This window comes from Triplophysa rosa, linkage group LG14, assembly GCF_024868665.1.
Source record: "Triplophysa rosa linkage group LG14, Trosa_1v2, whole genome shotgun sequence".
In the NCBI taxonomy this organism is placed as follows: domain Eukaryota; kingdom Metazoa; phylum Chordata; class Actinopteri; order Cypriniformes; family Nemacheilidae; genus Triplophysa; species Triplophysa rosa.
The window spans coordinates 4,211,546-4,230,385 of NC_079903.1; the positions used below are offsets into that span (position 1 = coordinate 4,211,546).

Here is an 18,840-nt window from a genome sequence, read left to right on the forward strand (position 1 = left end):
TACATTTTGTTAATGCATAGTATAATTCAATGTTTACTATGGTAAGGTTCAGAAACACTATAGCATTGGGACACACAGGACACATGATAGTTAAATAGCATATATTTTATTCATTAGCATAAAACACAACCTTTTTAGACATTAAGACTGATATCTAGATATAGTGAGCGTGTGCATTTTATTCAGTATGTATGCTACCAGGGAAATGTCTGGACGCCTAATTATTCCTTATTATCACAATTATCCACATAATAGTAAAATCAAAATATTGAAAATAACACACATAAAGGTTTGACCAAATACATTAAATAAATGAATAGCTTGTAAAAAAGTAGCCGCCTGTGTCTAGATAACATCTATCATTCAACTGCATGACCTGAATCCTGGGATGCTTTTAAACAGTATTAAAGGAGTTTCCACGCAGTGTTGCCAGATTGGGCTTCTTTTGAATGGGTTAGACCGGAGAAAAATGCACTGGGCGGGTGGACAAAATTTGGGCTGCTTACGAAATTAAAAACCCACCCAAGCAGCTTGTCTTTTCTTTGCTTTTATTTAGTCAAGTTATTTCAAAACGTTCGAAAATAATGTGTAGTGCAGTCAAAACACATATTTCCTTAACACAGCCCTTACTGGTTCAGTTTAACCAATCAGGTCTGGGTCTGGGATAGGGAGACCTGTCAATCAATCTACCCTTCAGATGTGATGACTCGTGAGTAACGGGGTTTTGCAGCGATAAAGGACCAGATTTTGTATATTGAAGCAAACGAAATGCCAAAGTCGCCCAAATATTTGTTGCACAATGATGGGAGAGTAACTCAAATCTCACAACGTGGATTACACATGTGGTGACAGAAGACTCGACTTTGTAAATATAACTAGAACTGAATTCAGAGCACCGTTTTCTTTAGACTTTAGCCCGGTTTTTACAGACTGGAGTCATTTTATTTCATTCTATCATGTCGGAAAATGTTTCACCTAAAACCTTTCAAACTATTTTAAACTCTTCAGGCCAGGCTTTGTCAAGCCAACATCAAGTTTGTTCTCAAACTTCACTATCTAGTTATATTTTGTCATCTTGTCATACTTCGTTTTAAGCAGAGCCATTGAGAGAGAGAGTTCGGCCAACGGAAGTCCAAAACGCTGGAGCGTCACGTGATTCATGGAGCCTTCAGATAGTTCCAGGAAGTTATGTTTTCTCCTTAAATGCTTTATTTCTTTCATTTTTTTATTCATTAAATGGCTTTCATCTTTAAATGGGTTAGAAGTTTACCTCAGTTGGTCTGTTTAGTCGCAGCTCCATGCATTACTAGTTACTTCCGGGAACTATTGAGAGCCTCCATTGCTGTGAAAAAACTGTTCCATTGGAGTCAACGGAGTTGACGCGACTCTCTCTCTCAATGGCTCTGGTTTTAAGGAGATAAAATTGTCATTATCATCGTTGATTGACATTGCAAAACAGTTCTATCACAATACTTTGGCAGTTAAAATTTGGGCTGGTTTTTGTTGGAGTGGGCGGGTTTTAGTGAGCCTTTGGCTGAAAATTGTCCACCCAATCTGGCAACACTGTTTCCATGTAGACTAGACACTATATGGCTGTTTTACCTCCACTAGACTTGTTTATTTTATACTAAATCTTCAGCATTGTGAAGATAAGTAGATCACTAATATTGTCTACAAAATGAATTTCACACAAGTCTGTAGATCAAAAGGTTCTTAAAACCATAAGAAACAAACTCACTCAAGGGTGTCCAAACCTCTGGCTGGTAGTGTAAGTTGATAAATGTTCACTGTGTTTACAGTAATTGTTATTGTAAATTCTCATTTAAGCGTAACAGCAAATGTTCAGTGTAGCATAAGTAAGAACCAAGATTTTACTGCAGTGCAATATGAAACCATTCAGTAAAAAATATTTTAGTACAGTTTCAGTAATACACAGTCAGGACAAACAGTCGATTCAGGCCAAAATAAGCATGTAATGATGTGGACCATTAAACTAACTTTCAATACTGAGCGTTAGTGATGTCACGTGTACTGTTAACATACTCAGTGGTTAAATCCAGCGTCTCTGCAAGAGATTCTGAATAGACTTTAGTTTTAAATAATTGTAACAAATAAAGTTTCCCTTTATACTCCTGCGTTTTCTCCCACCTGGTCCACAGTGCAGCAGCGTGACCTCTGACCTCAGCAGACATGTGACTGGTGAAACTCAGTGGATGTCTAGTTCTCCTCTCCTTCATCTTTCTGCTCATTTACCGCTCCGTCCTCAGCGCTGCGTGTGAACTGACGACGAGACAGCTTCTCCGGGTCATGTGACGCCATGTTACTGAAGTCACGGAAAATATCCTGGAATGTTTCATCGTCTCCTGAATGAACAGCATTAAAAATATCTTACAGACCAGTCTGTACACAAGTTCTCACAAAAGCTGCACAATATATTGAAATAACTGAAATATTGCAAATAAAATAAATACAGCTACTAAAAATAAAAAAATCTTAAAACACTTGCTTTAATATTTATTAAGGTTAATATTTTTATAAAATGACATTCATACATTTTAAGTGTTAACTGTACCTAAAAGTCTATGAATAATTTACTGGTGCCTCTAATAATTCTAAAATAATATTGCATAAAAAACAGATTATAAACACTGATGCTCATGACCTCAGACGCGTATCAAACTGTTGTATTTCTCATCTTAGATAAATAAATCTTACCCACAGAACCGAAGAATCCCTCTGAATCTCTCATTTCCTCGTTCATTCGTGCCATTCTTAACCTGAAACACACAACATGAATTATCCTCTAATAAAAACATACACAGAACACTACAAAACACATTCACTGTTACTTACAAAGTGACAATGTCAGCCTGAGCCGTTTCTACAGCGATACTGAGCGGATCGTTTCCCTTTTCATCAGCTGCGTACTGATTGGCTCCTCGCTTGAGCAGCAGACACACCTGTCTGAATCGACCAATCACAGAACACGATTAAAGTCAACATCGAACAACCCTTTGAAAATATTCTGCTTCACATTGTGGAAGTTCAATGTGATGTTAATGTCAGGGATGTTTTGTACCCCGTGTGTCCGTAGGTGGCAGCGGCGTGTAAAGCGCCCTGTCCGTGCTGATCTCTGAGATTCACGTTAGCGCCGTTTTGCAACAAGAACTCACATGCCAACAGTGAGCCCTGTGATACAAAATGCACACATAACAGTTACACATCAGTCATACATACACAATATATGACACTTAAAGGGGTCATATTGCACGGCTAAAACAAATATTATTGTTTGTTTTAAATGTTTATACACCATTTAAAGTTAAAAAAACGTTGTATTTTCCACATACCGTGCATGTTTGTATCTCCTCTTTGCCCCGCCTCTCTGAAACGCGCTGATTTTTTACAAAGCTCATCGCTCTGAAAAGCGAGGTGTGCTATGATTGGCCAGTTCACCAGTGCGTAGTGATTGGTCAAATACTGCAAGCATTTCACGGAAATGTAACGCCTCTTACCATATTCAGAACATCAGGTTCCAAAGCAATTGTACTGACAGACGATACAATGAGATTTACAATTACGCCCACCTTAACTACATGTAGATTTGTGCGGTCTTAGTCAAATCATGTTACGAAGTTACGTAGATTCGCCAGGGTGTGGTTATACGAGGCATTTCAGGCAAGTCTGGTTGAGCATTTGCTTTTAGATAGGATGCATCTTTTGTTCCCACACTTTCATTTGTGCAATTTTACGTGTCTAATACATGCATGGGCAACTTATAACACACCAAAAACACAGAAAAACACATTGTGGCGAGGGGGGCATGGTTTAGCGAGGTCTGCGGCAGGAGAGAGAGCCGGGAGACGAGCGGTAAGTGAGTGGAGTAAATACAAACAACCATTACCTGTGTCTCGTTCCAGTAAGGGCGCGGGGAGACAATATATAAAGACACAGGAGACGCTCAACGGAAAGAGAGAGAAGGACTGCACATGGGCTGCCACGGTCACGGAACCTCGCAGGAAAGAACGAAGGACTTTGCTGGATTATTATCGTCTCAAGCCAGGCTGAAGGAAAAGCTGTGGATTTATGTGTTGTATGAATGGACTTTTGTTTTCTCGTGTGGCAAAGCAATAAAGCTCGTGTCAGCCCCACCAACCTCGTCCTCTTCCTTCCTCAATATAGCGAACCCGCTACACACGTACTTCCGCCATATGACCCCTTTAAAACAAAATGTCACTCACCCCGATGGCTGAACCAATCAGAGCCGTTCGTCCTTCTTGTTCCGGATTACTCCAGTTCACTTCCGCACCCTTGGCCAGCGCTGTCACCATGGCAACAAGATCTCCGCTTAGCGACGCCTGGTACAGCTTCTCCCCGGCTCGTAGCTTTGCTGTCTCTATGGCAACAGTACACCAACCAAATATATGTATAATCAAACACAACATTCATCAGAATGAAAAATCGATGCAGAAACAATTGATGCAATATTAATAAAACCTTACCAGCATCAGAAGAATCAGACTGACGTTTGACAAATCTCTTCTCCACGTACTTTAATCTGATCCATTGCTCTTTATCATGCCTAAGAGAAGAAACGACCATTTATAAACTAAAAGCAAGAAGTGACATTAATTCGCCTCTTTCACAATTTATGGCAACAGAGAAACTTTTTCCAGTCGCACTGCTGCCATAGCCATTCATTCATTCAGCTTGTTTTCTCACAGGCATTCATTTTTTTTGACAAAAAGTGACAGTAGCAGATGATGTAAAAATAGGGGAAAAAACATTACAAAAACATTGTTTTTTGAGCGACTTATTTATAATCAAGGTCTGATATACAGTGCATTAGACAAACCACCATAAAGGGAGCGCTACATGCCTGCCTAACTGCTTCTAGCCTCAGCAACTGTTCTGTGAAGTGAACCAAGCTAGAGAATTGACCGGAAAAGCGTTTACCCTACTTCCTGTTTTTAAACGTCACGCTGTGAAATTGGTCTATGGTAGTTGCTGTGCGAGAGATAAGTACCGTGGACTGTCTGGACTGGGCTTCTGTAGTCCATCCACTGGGTTAGACTCATAAATGCTATTAACAACATCATTACCCAGAATGCACTGCAGCTGTGGGGGTAGAGTTAAAGATGTAGATGACAGATCTCAAGAAATACAGAAGCTATAGAAGTGAATTTGGTATAAAATCATCGTTTAAGGTTATAAAAAGATGCAGTTCAGAATCGATGTCTGACCTTGACCTGTTCGGGCTCCCACGAATCAAGAGTAAGAGAGCGAACTTTGGACAGATGAACCCCGAGACTCCTACAAAAACAAACGAACAAGCTTAAATAAAAACAATTCCTCCATAAATTATATTTTCCATCAAATGTTATAGAATGATATTATCAATGAAGTATGTTACGGTTGAGTCTTTGTGTAAGCACGATGATGATGTCAATCAGGTTTTTTCATCATTCATTATTCAAACGTCACAATAAGAACTCACTGTGACACTCAAACACATGATTGTGTAAATCAGGCATTACCTGTGGATGCCCGAGCACTCGATACACATGGTGATGCCCAGATTAACGCTGGCCCACCGAGGCTCCGCCTCCCCGCAGTCACAGCAGCGCCGGTTACCGTTGCCCCGGAGAGCCACGCCCAGAGCAGGGGCGTGAGAGGGGGGTTCTAAAACGGGGACAGGGGTGGAGTTCTTCTTTACCTGAACACACACCCAACATGCAAATTTCAGTCAAAGCAGGCTAGGTAAAAACCCATCATCACATCAGAGTGCTTGGTCCTAAAGTGTGTGTTTGTTTGTGTACCTGAGTGTTTTGATTGGCTACTTGATCACGGTACGCCATGTCTATACAACCCTGAACAGCGTTTATCCACGCCAGCTTCAGCTCCTCAGTATCTGCCTGCAGTTATGACCTGGAGAAAGTTTGTGCATTGTGCTATAGTGTGTTGTTTGTGTTTTGCATTCTCTTGTTCGTGTGTGCAGACACGTCACTAGTCCAGATGGGTGTGGTCTCTACTAACCACTTGGAGATGGTCATTGGTCCTACGCTTTGTGCCCTTTGTATATAAGGACCGCCCCAAACACTCATTCGAGGCCTTGGGTTCCTTGTGTACCTTGTGTGCCATTGAGCTCTTGTGCCTTTTGCTGATGGTTTTGTTTGGTTCATTCTATTTGTTGTGATTTCCTGATTCTTGTGACTATTGTTGAGATATACTTATTCTTCCTATGCTTATTCACTGCTACCTAAAATGAAACACTTGTAGCCGAGAGAGTTAAAATCTGATTATGTGAGTATGTGTGCTGTGAATTTAGTAACTTAATTCCAGTATCTGTTGTATGTCTGAACATGGTATTGTGAATACGGAGATTTGGACTTCATGTTATTTTAAGTACACTCTCATACATTGTAAATACCTTTTACATATTTCACCAAGTTTCTGGAGGTAGGGGGTTAGACGCCATTTTGATTTACAGTTTTACTTTGTTTATCCTCAGGGAGACAGATAAGATACCTTGTATTTTGTTTTCTATTATTTATTTTCCTAGGTTATTTAGTACTCTAAAATAAGACCGCTTTTGTTTATTATGTTGGCCTTGTCTGCCCCTGAAGAGAATCCCACCTTGTACCAATAAACTTGGTTTACTGAAACTTTGGGTTGCTAGTGTGGTATCTTTACTTGTCTGTTTCGGCTTACCCCTAGAGGTCTTAACAGAATTGGGGGCTCGTCCGTCCTTCCCCCCAGATTCGTAAGAAATTGGGGGACTTGTCCGTTTCTTTCCCAGATTTGGGTAGAAGTTATTGGTAGTTTGTTTATTAACCAAATTTGTGAAAATTCGTTGTGGTTGGTAAGCTTATGAGATTGATTTTGTGGTTCTTGTTTTGCCTGGTGATTTTCATTTTATGGTGGAGGGTAGTAGGTATGTCGGCGAAATTTGAGTTAGATAAGTTCGCAATCGAACCATCGTTACGTTTGTTAAACATCTGTTGTAAAGATGATTTGCTTATGATTGCAGACTTGTATCAAATTCAGGTAAATCGAGGTGCAAGGAAACCGGAGATTAAGGAGGTGATTATAAAACATCTGGTTGAACGTGGCGTTTTGTTTATGGAAAGTGAAGGTGAAGCGGGTGTTGCAATTCAAATGTCGGTTTCCGTAGAAGAGGGGGCGGTTCCCAAATCTGCGGAGCTGCCTAGCATGGATCCCGCTAACTTTCCTTCTGTTAATCCTTTGTTGGCAATCAGATTGAAAGAGTTAGAGTTGGAATTGAGCAAGCAGCAATACCAGAGTCAGCTGTTACAAGTACGCACAGTCGAGCTAGAGACTCAAAGAGCAGTCAGGATCAAGGAATTAGATCTGGAACTAGCTGCTAAACAATTTGTTCATTCCCCAGTTGCTGATGTGCCTAGTGTTCTTCCTGCTTCGCCACCCAAAATGGCTTCTACTCCTAGCCCGAAACCTGCACCACGACGCACTATTCAAGTAAGTGAACCTGAAATTGATATAAGCAAATATATTGGTTTAGTTCCATCGTTTCGTGAAAGCGAAGTTGACACCTATTTTGCAGTATTCGAACGTATTGCCGCCACTTTAAAATGGCCAAAAAACATTTGGCCGCTTTTCTTACAATGTAAACTTGTTGGAAAAGCGCAAGAAGTATGTTCTGCGTTAACGCTTGAACAGAGCATGAATTATGAGGAAGTGAAAACTGCAGTGTTGCGCGCTTACGAATTGGTTCCAGAGGCATACCGTCAGAAGTTCCGAAATCATGTGAAAATCACCAGTCAAACATTTGTGGAATTTGCGAGAGATAAAAGCAATTTATTTGAGAAATGGTGTACGGCTAATAAAGCTAACACGTTAGAGCAGTTGAAAGAGCTGATTTTGTTGGAGGAATTTAAGAGTTGTCTTCCTGAGAAAATCATTATTTATTTGAATGAACAGAAGGTGTCTTCACTGGCCGAAGCAGCTATTTTTGCGGATGAATTTGCGCTTACTCATAAAGTAATGTTTCTGTCATCCAAGAAGCGTAGCGCTACTGATTGTGCCGGTAGTGCTACAAATTCCTCGATAGTGTCCAAGAACGCTGAGAAAACTTCGAAGGTTGAGAACCGTGAGTGTTTCTATTGTCACGAGGTGGGACACCTCATTGTTAACTGTCCCATTCTGAAGAAGAGAAATGGCAAGAAGACTTATAAGAGTGTCGTTTTAGTTGATCGTCCGATGTATCCGCTTGATTCAGAAATCCAAGATATGTCTATTGACTCTACGTTCAAACCATTCGTGTGTGATGGTGTTGTGTCTTTCAGTGAGGCAGAGGCTGAAACAAAAAACGTACGTATTCTTCGAGATACCGGCGCTTCTCAATCGATAATTTTGAGTAGTGTGCTACCATTTTCAGAACAGTCAAGTTGTAATTCTAGTGTGTTGGTGCAAGGCATTGATCTCTCTGTAGTGAAAGTTCCGTTGCACAATGTCTATTTGAGATCTGGGATTGTTTCTGGTAATGTTAAACTAGCCATTCGGGGTGAGCTGCCTGTTAAAGGTATTACGCTCATTCTTGGAAATGACTTGGCGGGGAACAAAGTTTTTTGTTTACCGGAAGTTATTGATGTTCCAGATGTACAGTATCAAGATGAGTTACAGGAGGAGTTTCCTGAGGTGTTTAAAACTTGTGTCGTAACTCGAGCTCAGTCTCAAAAAACGGGAGTAACAGTTGATTTGTCAAAAACTTTTCTTAGTGATGATTATTCTGCTGCGGCAGATGATAAAGTTGATTTAGTTGAAATTAAGATTGGTGAAATTCCTAGAGATGACTTACCTTTTGAAAGATCTGTGTTGATTGATGCACAAGCTGCTGATCAAACTTTGAGTTCCTGTGTTGCAGCTGCGGTCGAACCTAATGTTTTGTCAGAGCATTCAGTTGCATATTTTGTTGACGACGGAGTGCTTATGCGTAAGTGGTCGCCTCGTTATACCATTGATGATTTGCGAACTGTTTTCCAAGTAGTAATTCCTAAAATTTTTCGAGAACAAGTGTTGAGTGTAGCTCATGACCACAAACTTTCTGGTCATATTGGTGTCCGGAAAACTTACGATAACTTATTGAAACATTTCTTCTGGCCCGCGATGAAATCTGACGTTTCAAAGTTCTGTAAGTCATGTCATGCTTGTCAACTAGCGGGTAAACCGAATCAAGTTGTTCCTGTAGCTCCTTTAAAACCTATCCCAGTTTTAGGAGAACCATTCGAACGGGTGTTGATTGATTGTGTGGGTCCGTTACCTAAAACCAAATCTGGAAATGCTTATCTACTTACACTGATGTGTGCTTCAACTAGATATCCTGAAGCTATACCTCTTCGTTCAATTAAGGCTCACGCTATCGTCAAAGCAATTGTTAAGTTCTGTACTATTTTCGGTGTGCCAAGATTCATTCAATCGGATCGTGCGACAAATTTCATGTCGAAGGTGTTTGCCAAAGTAATCAGAAAATTGAATGTCAAACATCAAGTGTCTAGTGCATATCACCCTCAGTCTCAAGGGGCCATCGAACGTTTCCATCAAACTCTGAAATCGATGCTCCGAACCTTTTGCGTAGAGCAAGAAAAGGGATGGGATGAGGAAATTCCTTTATTGTTGTTTGCAATTCGTACCACGACTCAAGCTTCACTCGGCTTTAGTCCTTCAGAGTTAATCTTTGGACACAATGTACGTGGTCCGCTAAAGATTTTACAAGAACAGATTCTTTCATCTGACCATCCCTCTTCAACTAAGAATGTCTTAGATCATGTTAGTGAATTTCGTGAACGGTTGTTTCAGTTGTGGAAATTGGCCAAATGTTCACTTAGTTCTGCGCAAAGCCAAATGAAGGATCGATATGATAGAAAGGCTATTCAGCGTTCCTTTCGATCTGGTGACCTAGTTCTCATATTACTCCCGGTTGTTGGTTCAGTGTTACATGCAAAATTTGCAGGTCCGTATGAAGTGAAAGAGAAAGTTAGTGAAACTGACTATGTTGTAAACACACCTGATCGTAGGCGTAAAACACGCCTTTGTCATGTTAATATGCTTAAGGCATACGTGACTCGCTCTAGTTCTGAGATTAAGTCCTCTGTTTTGACCGTCACTCCTATTGTAGGATTTCCTTCTGATTATTCTCCGGAGTTGGATGAAGTAAAAATGAATAGTGCCGCATTTACCTCTGCTCGCTTATTAAATTCAGAGACTTTGTCTAATCTGTCATCCAAGTTGTCTCACTTACCCCTATCTGCTCAGTCTGATATCCGAAGTGTGATTGAGAAGTATCCTAGCTTGTTTAGTGATTTACCTACTACGACTCATGTATTAACTCATGACATTGATGTTGGTTCACATTCACCTGTTACGCAACGGTCTTATCGTATTAATCCAGTTAAGAGAGACTTGATGAGACAAGAGACCAAATACTTATTAGAACATGGTTTCGCGGTCCCAAGTTCTAGCCCATGGTGTTCCCCATGTCTCCTCGTTCCCAAACAAGATGGAACTTCTAGATTCTGTACGGATTATAGGAAAGTTAACGCACTAACTAAAGCTGATTCTTATCCCATGCCGCGCATGGAGGATTGTGTAGATAGAGTAGGAAATGCTAAGTTTGTGACAAAACTCGATTTATTGAAGAGTTATTGGCAGGTGCCGCTCACAGAGCGTGCATCTGAGATTTCGGCTTTTGCTACCCCTGATGTATTTTTACAATATCAGGTAATGCCATTCGGACTTAGAAACGCGGGAGCTACGTTTCAAAGACTGATGTCTCGTGTGTTATCCGACGTTTCAAATTGCGAAGTGTATTTGGACGATGTTGTTTGTTATGATGATTCATTTGAAGATCATCTTAGAAGCATAGATAAAGTGTTCAAATGTTTATCTGATGCTAATCTCACCTTGAATTTGTCCAAGTGTGAATTCGGTTGTGCTACTGTTACATACCTTGGTAAAGAAGTTGGAAATGGTCAAGTTCGTCCCCTGAATTCAAAAATTCAAGCCATCCTTGATTTTCCAGTTCCTAAGACCAGAAGGGAACTGAGGCGATTCCTCGGTATGACTGGTTATTACAGGTGTTTCTGTAGAAATTTCTCTATTGTTGCTAGTCCTCTCACAGGATTACTTCAAAAGGTTGCATCATTTAAGTGGTCTCCAGAATGTCAGTCTGCATTCGAAGCTTTGAAAACTTTACTTTGTAGTGCCCCTGTACTGGTTGCCCCTCAGTTTGGGAAACCATTCATGCTGGAAGTTGATGCTAGTGGTACAGGTGTTGGCGCTGTTTTGTTGCAGACTGGGGAAGACTATTTGAATCATCCGATCGGTTTCTTCTCAAAGAAATTCCTGAAGCATCAGTTGAATTATAGCACTATAGAAAAAGAAGCTTTGGCTTTGATTTTCGGTTTACAACATTTTGAAGTGTACCTTGATTCTTGTGAACATCCCATTACTGTATTTACTGACCATAACCCTCTGACTTTTATTCAGCAAATGTCAAATGCAAATCATCGTTTGATGCGATGGTCCCTGATTTGTCAAGGTTACAATTTGAAGGTATGTTACAAGAAAGGGGTGGATAATGTTATTGCTGATTCACTGTCACGTGTACATATGTAAAAACATTGTATGTTTTATGTTTATGGGTGGGGGTGTTATGACCTGGAGAAAGTTTGTGCATTGTGCTATAGTGTGTTGTTTGTGTTTTGCATTCTCTTGTTCGTGTGTGCAGACACGTCACTAGTCCAGATGGGTGTGGTCTCTACTAACCACTTGGAGATGGTCATTGGTCCTACGCTTTGTGCCCTTTGTATATAAGGACCGCCCCAAACACTCATTCGAGGCCTTGGGTTCCTTGTGTACCTTGTGTGCCATTGAGCTCTTGTGCCTTTTGCTGATGGTTCTGTTTGGTTCATTCTATTTGTTGTGATTTCCTGATTCTTGTGACTATTGTTGAGATATACTTATTCTTCCTATGCTTATTCACTGCTACCTAAAATGAAACACTTGTAGCCGAGAGAGTTAAAATCTGATTATGTGAGTATGTGTGCTGTGAATTTAGTAACTTAATTCCAGTATCTGTTGTATGTCTGAACATGGTATTGTGATTACGGAGATTTGGACTTCATGTTATTTTAAGTACACTCTCATACATTGTAAATACCTTTTACATATTTCACCAAGTTTCTGGAGGTAGGGGGTTAGACGCCATTTTGATTTACAGTTTTACTTTGTTTATCCTCAGGGAGACAGATAAGATACCTTGTATTTTGTTTTCTATTATTTATTTTCCTAGGTTATTTAGTACTCTAAAATAAGACCGCTTTTGTTTATTATGTTGGCCTTGTCTGCCCCTGAAGAGAATCCCACCTTGTACCAATAAACTTGGTTTACTGAAACTTTGGGTTGCTAGTGTGGTATCTTTACTTGTCTGTTTCGGCTTACCCCTAGAGGTCTTAACAGCAGGCTAGGTAAAAACCCATCATCACATCAGAGTGCTTGGTCCTAAAGTGTGTGTTTGTTTGTGTACCTGAGTGTTTTGATTGGCTACTTGATCACGGTACGCCATGTCTATACAACCCTGAACAGCGTTTATCCACGCCAGCTTCAGCTCCTCAGTATCTGCCTGCAGCACACAACACCTGCGAACACAAACACCTGTGTATTAAGGTTTCCAGCAGCCGTCCACAGCACTTACTCGTAATTCCATAAAATTCAACTGTGTATGAGTTTGCAGTCATTTATATTCATGATTTAATACACAAACCCATACTTGAGATTTTCCATTACAATTAGAGGAGAGAGAGTACAAACACAAGTGCAGATTCTGTATTCCTTGTTAAGTAAATACAACAGAAGGACAGTGATCTCACTACGTGTGTGTGTGTGTGTGTTTCATCATCTTACTTCTGCACTGACAGTAGCTCAAAACAGAAACGCCGATCGATGGCATCCAGAGATTTCACAGCACACAGACGCAGATCATCAAACAGGACGACTGCCTGCACCTAAAACACACGTACACACGAACAAACAACGTGAACCTGCTGAGAAATATTAACACAACTACTCAATGCTACGCAGACTTTTGTGTACCTTGTGTGATTTGGAGTAGATTAACTGATTATTTTCAGTAGAAAACCAACACCTGAATGGAAAGAGATGAAATTATTGCCACGACCGAACCGTGAGGTCTCATAAGAAAGAAACAGACTGACTGTGATGACTTGAAATGCTATTTAGGTAGACATCTCATCTCTCTCTCACCTCTTCCAGGTCTTGTTCTTCTTGCGTGAGCGTTTAAACAGGTAGCCTTGAATCGTTCCTCCATAGGACGGATTACACACAATAACGGCCTCTCCAGACGCATCCTAAAAAAAGAATCCATTCATCAACTTCCTGTTATCACCTGACAAATCCAGAATTACAGACAAACAATTTTGAAATCAGCCTCTGTGAATCGTCTCTAAAGGTTTTAGAGCTAGTGTTCAAATCTCACCCTCTGTTGAACGAGCAGGTGTGTGTTTTCCAGATCTTTCCTCTTGGCAGTGCAGTCAGCCGACAGCTGAGAAAGCTGTTCACAGAAAACATTCGCTATCAACTACAATATTCATCGACCGTATATGTCTCACACTGTGTGTAGAGTCATGCGTTTAAGTGTAAATGCAGTGTGCGTCTACGTGTAAATATGGGATGTATGTGTTTCGTATGACCTGTGAGGCCATTGTTTTCATAGTGGGCTCGAGATCTTTCAGCAGGTCAAATCCCTGGTGGAAAAACGTGTTCTGAGCGTGAAAATAGGAGAAGACCTGCAAAGAAACCCACAATTTATTTAGCAAAACACATTCAGCTGCTCGAGACGTCAAAGCACATGAAGAACATCTCACCGAGTTCAGAACATCCAGCTTCTGTTGGACTTTGAAGTTATTCATCTGCGAGAAAAGAATCAAGAATCATTATCAACTATGAATAATACTGCCAACCGGCTTTTGTATTCTTCGTTTAAAATACTTTTTTCTCTTTTTCTTCTTGATTTTGGGATGAAATATGATCCAGATGTATTTGTTTGGAAGGTTTTTTAGTTTGTGTTACATTACGGTCAGAATAGAACCACAATTTTTCAAAGACAAGTTTTAACACAACCCCTGGGCAATAATATCAGGTTATGCATGAGTACTCTGTAACATGTGCAGGGTTTACAAAGTTAGTCTAAAGTAAACAAGACACGACAGAAACAGGATCCTTCAGGTCTGAGTCAAAACAAACAAAACATCAGCCAATCAGCTTCCGTCCCGCCGTCCCTGGCATCATGTCAATAAAATGTAATATTAGTACAAAACCTCTCTGTTCTCAACTGTATGTCAGAATTTGAATGCAAAAGCTCTTTAAAAGGTTCCAGAGCTTATATAATGTAAACTGGACATTTATTGATGAATTCTAAGGGTCTGACAGAAGGTGCAAAATGGTCATGGATGCTTAGTTGATGTAAATGAATGTTTTCAGTATCTCTTTAATAAACCGATGATGATCTGTAGTCACCTGCAAGCAGTAATCCAGGGCAAAGTGTTGGTAGCACTTTCTTGTGGCGAGCAGCAGGTGAGTCGCTCTCTCAGCGTCTGCGGGTTTATGTCTGCTGACCTGAGTATTTTTCACAACCGCGGCCTCAAGATCATCTCCGATCCGGACGAACTCACGCCGAGTGTCTCGAATCTGTGGTACAAATCTGCCACAGACAAACCAATTTTAATACTTTGACGAGTGTGAAAGTCAGAGTGTGTGTGTGATGTTACATACCGTGACAGCAGGTTTGTAAGTTGTTGTGTAATGGCTCTCTGGGTTTGATCAAACAGCATCTATATAAAAAACACACAAACATTATTTCACAGTGTCTTCAAACCTTTTTCAGACATGCAGATTTGACAGCCAATTAATAAAATCTATTAAATAAAAACAGAATAAGACACAAACTCACGGTCTGAAACTGGATCATTTCCTGGAGGCCCTGGTTAAACTGACGTAGACAGTTCTACAGAAACATAAACAAACATGACAAATGTGCCCTCAACATATATATATATACAGGTGCTGGTCATATAATTAGAATATCATCAAAAAGTTTATTTATTTCACTAATTCCATTCAAAAAGTGAAACTTGTATATTATATTCATTCATTACACACAGACTGATATATTTCAAATGTTTATTTCTTTTAATTTGATGATTATAACTGAAAACTAATGAAAATCCCAAATTTAGTATCTCAGAAAATTTGAATATTACTTAAGACCAATACAAGGAAAGGATTTTTAGAAATCTTGGCCAACTGAAAAGTATGAACATGAAAAGTATGAGCATGTACAGCACTCAATACTTAGTTGGGGCTCCTTTTGCCTGAATTACTGCAGCAATGCGGCGTGGCATGGAGTCGATCAGTCTGTGGCACTACTCAGGTGTTATGAGAGACCAGGTTGCTCTGAAAGTGGCCTTCAGCTCTTCTGCATTGTTGGGTCTGGCATATCGCATCTTCCTCTTCACAATACCCCATAGATTTTCTATGGGGTTAAGGTCAGGCGAGTTTGCTGGTCAATTAAGAACAGGGATACCATGGTCCTTAAACCAGGTACTAGTAGCTTTGGCACTGTGTGCAGGTGCCAAGTCCTGTTGGAAAATGAAATCTGAATCTCCATAAAGTTGGCCACAGACTGATCCACTCCATGCCACTCCGCATTGCTGCAGTAATTCAGGCAAAAGGAGCCCCAACTAAGTATTGAGTGCTGTACATGCTCATACTTTTCATGTTCATACTTTTCAGTTGGCCAAGATTTCTAAAAATCCTTTCTTTGTATTGGTCTTAAGTAATATTCTAATTTTCTGAGATACTGAATTTGGGATTTTCATTAGTTGTCAGTTATAATCATCAAATTAAAAGAAATAAACATTTGAAATATATCAGTTTGTGTGTAATGAATGAATATAATATACAAGTTTCACTTTTTGAATGGAATTAGTGAAATAAATCAACTTTTTCATGATATTCTAATTATTTGACCAGCACCTTTATATATATATAATTTTTTTCCCCAAGTACTTTATTGGCATGATTGCGTGTTCTTACAATATTGCCAAAGCATTGAACATATAACAAAAGACATACATTAAGTACAAACATGAGATTAAAATTAAACTAAGGTGCTGAGTAAGGCATAAATATAGAATGAAATATAAAATAGAGTATATGTAAGTAAACAAATTAAATATGGAAATAAAATCTCAATATCTAAAGTAGATGTCAGGCAGAAACATGAGAATGTAACAGTCAAGAGTGTAGATGTGCATTGATTGTAGCAGATGAAGGCAGTAGTTTGTTTCTGAGGGTGTGCAGCTGATAGCTGAATGAAGCAGCAGCTGATGTGCGTCTCTTCTCCCCCCAGTAACATCTGCATTCGCTCTGTTTCTGAACACCTATCAAACTCTGGCATGACCTTTGACATTTTGTGAAACTCTTGGCCGTTGAGGTCAAGGAGAGTTGAAATCAGGTCAACTTTATGGTAATGAGCTATGACGCGGTTCGGCGCCAACCAATCGGAACGTTGAAGTCCACCGCTTGAGAGGATTCAGAGAACGCAGCCCTGTAAACTTTGGTGTACGTCAGAGCGCCAGAGCGTCCACGAATCTTTCTACAGCGTTGTTGGCAGGGCGGCCAGAGCGCTTTTTGACGCTCTCGACGGCGGCGGTCTGAACGCACAGTTAGGAGGACTTGAGTTAAGGTGTGTCCAGAATTTGAGAGAACGTTTTTGGATGTGTATTATCAGTGGGTATCTGCCTAATTCAGCCCTGCATGCATTATTTGGTGTTCTTCTCTGAACTCTTAAAATGTTTTTACAGAATTCAGCATGCAGGGATTCTATGGGGTGTTTATCCCATTTGGAGTAATCTGTCAGACACTGTGGACCCCAAACCTCGCAGCCATATAGAGCTATAGGCATAATCACACTATCAAAGATTTGACACCAGACTGGAACTGGAATGTCTGTTTGGGTGAATCTGCCTTTGATGGCGTAAAACGCACGTCTAGCTTTCTGTTTCAGTGCATTCACTGCCAGACCAAAACCACATGACGCGCTGATTTTTAGGCCGAGATAATCGTAATCGTGTAAAGTGTGTTTTATTGTAGTGTTTCCCAGAGTGAATGTGTATCTGTTATCCTGTAATCTGTCTTTTTTCTGGAAAATCATAATTTTAGTTTTTTTCAGATTTACTGTCAGGGCCCAGTTTTGACAGTATTTCTCCAGCAGGTGTAGGTGTTGCTGTAGACCTTCGGCGGTGTCTGACAGCAGCACCAGATCATCAGCATACAGAAGACATTTCACCTCGGAGTTGTTTAACGTGAGACCAGCTGTTGCAGATTGTTCCAGTAACACGGCTAACTCATTGATATAGAAGTTAAACAGAGTTGGACTCAAGTTGCATCCCTGTCTTACTCCGCGCCCCTGAGAGAAAAATTCTGTTCTTCTATATATATATCAAGTCTGGTCAATGAGTACTATGAATCCACACACACGTACTCACCAGAACAACGCCGTCGCTCTTATGATACACCGTAAACTCGGACAGCGCAGACAGAAAGAGCTGATTACAGGTGGTGTAACGCTGTCCTGCCTCCACCATCTGACCGCACAACTTCATCACCTTCAGATTGAGAAGAAGGCCTCAAATCATGACAAATCACACATTCAGTCTATAAACTGTGTTTATTCAAATAAAGCTACAAAAAGCAAAACACTTTTGCAAAATTTTCAAAACTATGTGCTGTCTTACTTTCTCCACGCGACTCTCCAGTTCTGTGAAGTCATTCTCACACTGGTCCAGAGACTGCCTGCAGTGCACACACACACATGAACACAATTTTAACGTTACTAACACCTGCATAGGTTCCACAAATGCAAAACAAATCCAAAACACAAATTCACAGAAAAGCGTCAAATGTGCAAAAGATGCTGAAAAAGCAAAGAATGTTAAGGATCGAAAGATTTCTGTTAAGTGTGTACTTGTTGTATTCTATAAACAATGTCTACAACAATGGGGTTCATCTAAAATAATCTGAAATACGTATTTAGATCAAATACAGCATAACACTGCTGCCACAGTGCTTGACATGTCACTTTACAGTAACTTACTGCTGCACATTAGACACAGTGAGTAAAGAAGAGATGTTAATACCTGAAGGCAGGTGAGTCTCTGATGCACTCCTCAAAGTCCAGCAAAGTGTCCATGCTCAGACTTTGACTCTGTCCTCAGTATTTACACACTCGTTGTCATGAACTACAACACTGTCAGAGCTGCAGATAAATAATGCACGAGTGCGGCCAGAGAGGCATCAGTGTGAACCGTTATCTCATATTCCCTCATCAGCATCACTGTCAGTCCGTTAATAAAACACGTCACCTGCGGAGAAATGCATCACTCGTGCAACATGCAGCGACAACAATGCGTGTCATTCAGTCATTGTATTAAAATACCGCACCTGCATCGGTGTGAACTCGCCCTATTTGTGTTGACAGCTGGCTGCGTACGTGTTTGTTCATGCTGCTGCGAGTCGCGCTTCCGGTGCGCTATCACGATGGTGGCGTATGTCCGGTCAGCGAATTTCAAAATAAAAGTCAGAAGCGAAGGAAAGGGGGAAATTAGAAGGTGTACAAATCCTACACATACTGAATACATGAAATATAGAATCACACAGTTAAATAAATGGATAGTTCACCCAAAATGGAAAAAATATATATTTATATATTCATACTCACTTCAT

At 40.3% G+C, this 18,840-nt stretch overlaps 1 protein-coding gene across 1 annotated transcript; it reads right to left on the reverse strand.

The window, feature by feature from the left end:
- Positions 1 to 89: 89 nt before the first annotated feature.
- Positions 90 to 18,649, reverse strand: zgc:162872 (BAR_ACAPs and ArfGap_ACAP domain-containing protein). Its single transcript, XM_057350867.1, has 22 exons — positions 18,255 to 18,649; positions 17,853 to 17,910; positions 17,604 to 17,723; positions 15,005 to 15,058; positions 14,827 to 14,885; positions 14,572 to 14,755; positions 13,920 to 13,964; positions 13,746 to 13,841; positions 13,532 to 13,606; positions 13,300 to 13,403; positions 13,129 to 13,180; positions 12,940 to 13,040; positions 12,563 to 12,674; positions 5,538 to 5,716; positions 5,244 to 5,313; positions 5,027 to 5,118; positions 4,503 to 4,582; positions 4,242 to 4,396; positions 3,080 to 3,189; positions 2,854 to 2,964; positions 2,716 to 2,777; positions 90 to 2,363 (listed from the first exon to the last, which is right to left on the reverse strand). Exons 1-22 carry the CDS (start codon positions 18,305 to 18,307, stop codon positions 2,218 to 2,220), a joined length of 2,118 nt encoding a protein of 705 aa, XP_057206850.1. The 5' UTR covers positions 18,308 to 18,649; the 3' UTR covers positions 90 to 2,217.
- Positions 18,650 to 18,840: the final 191 nt, after the last annotated feature.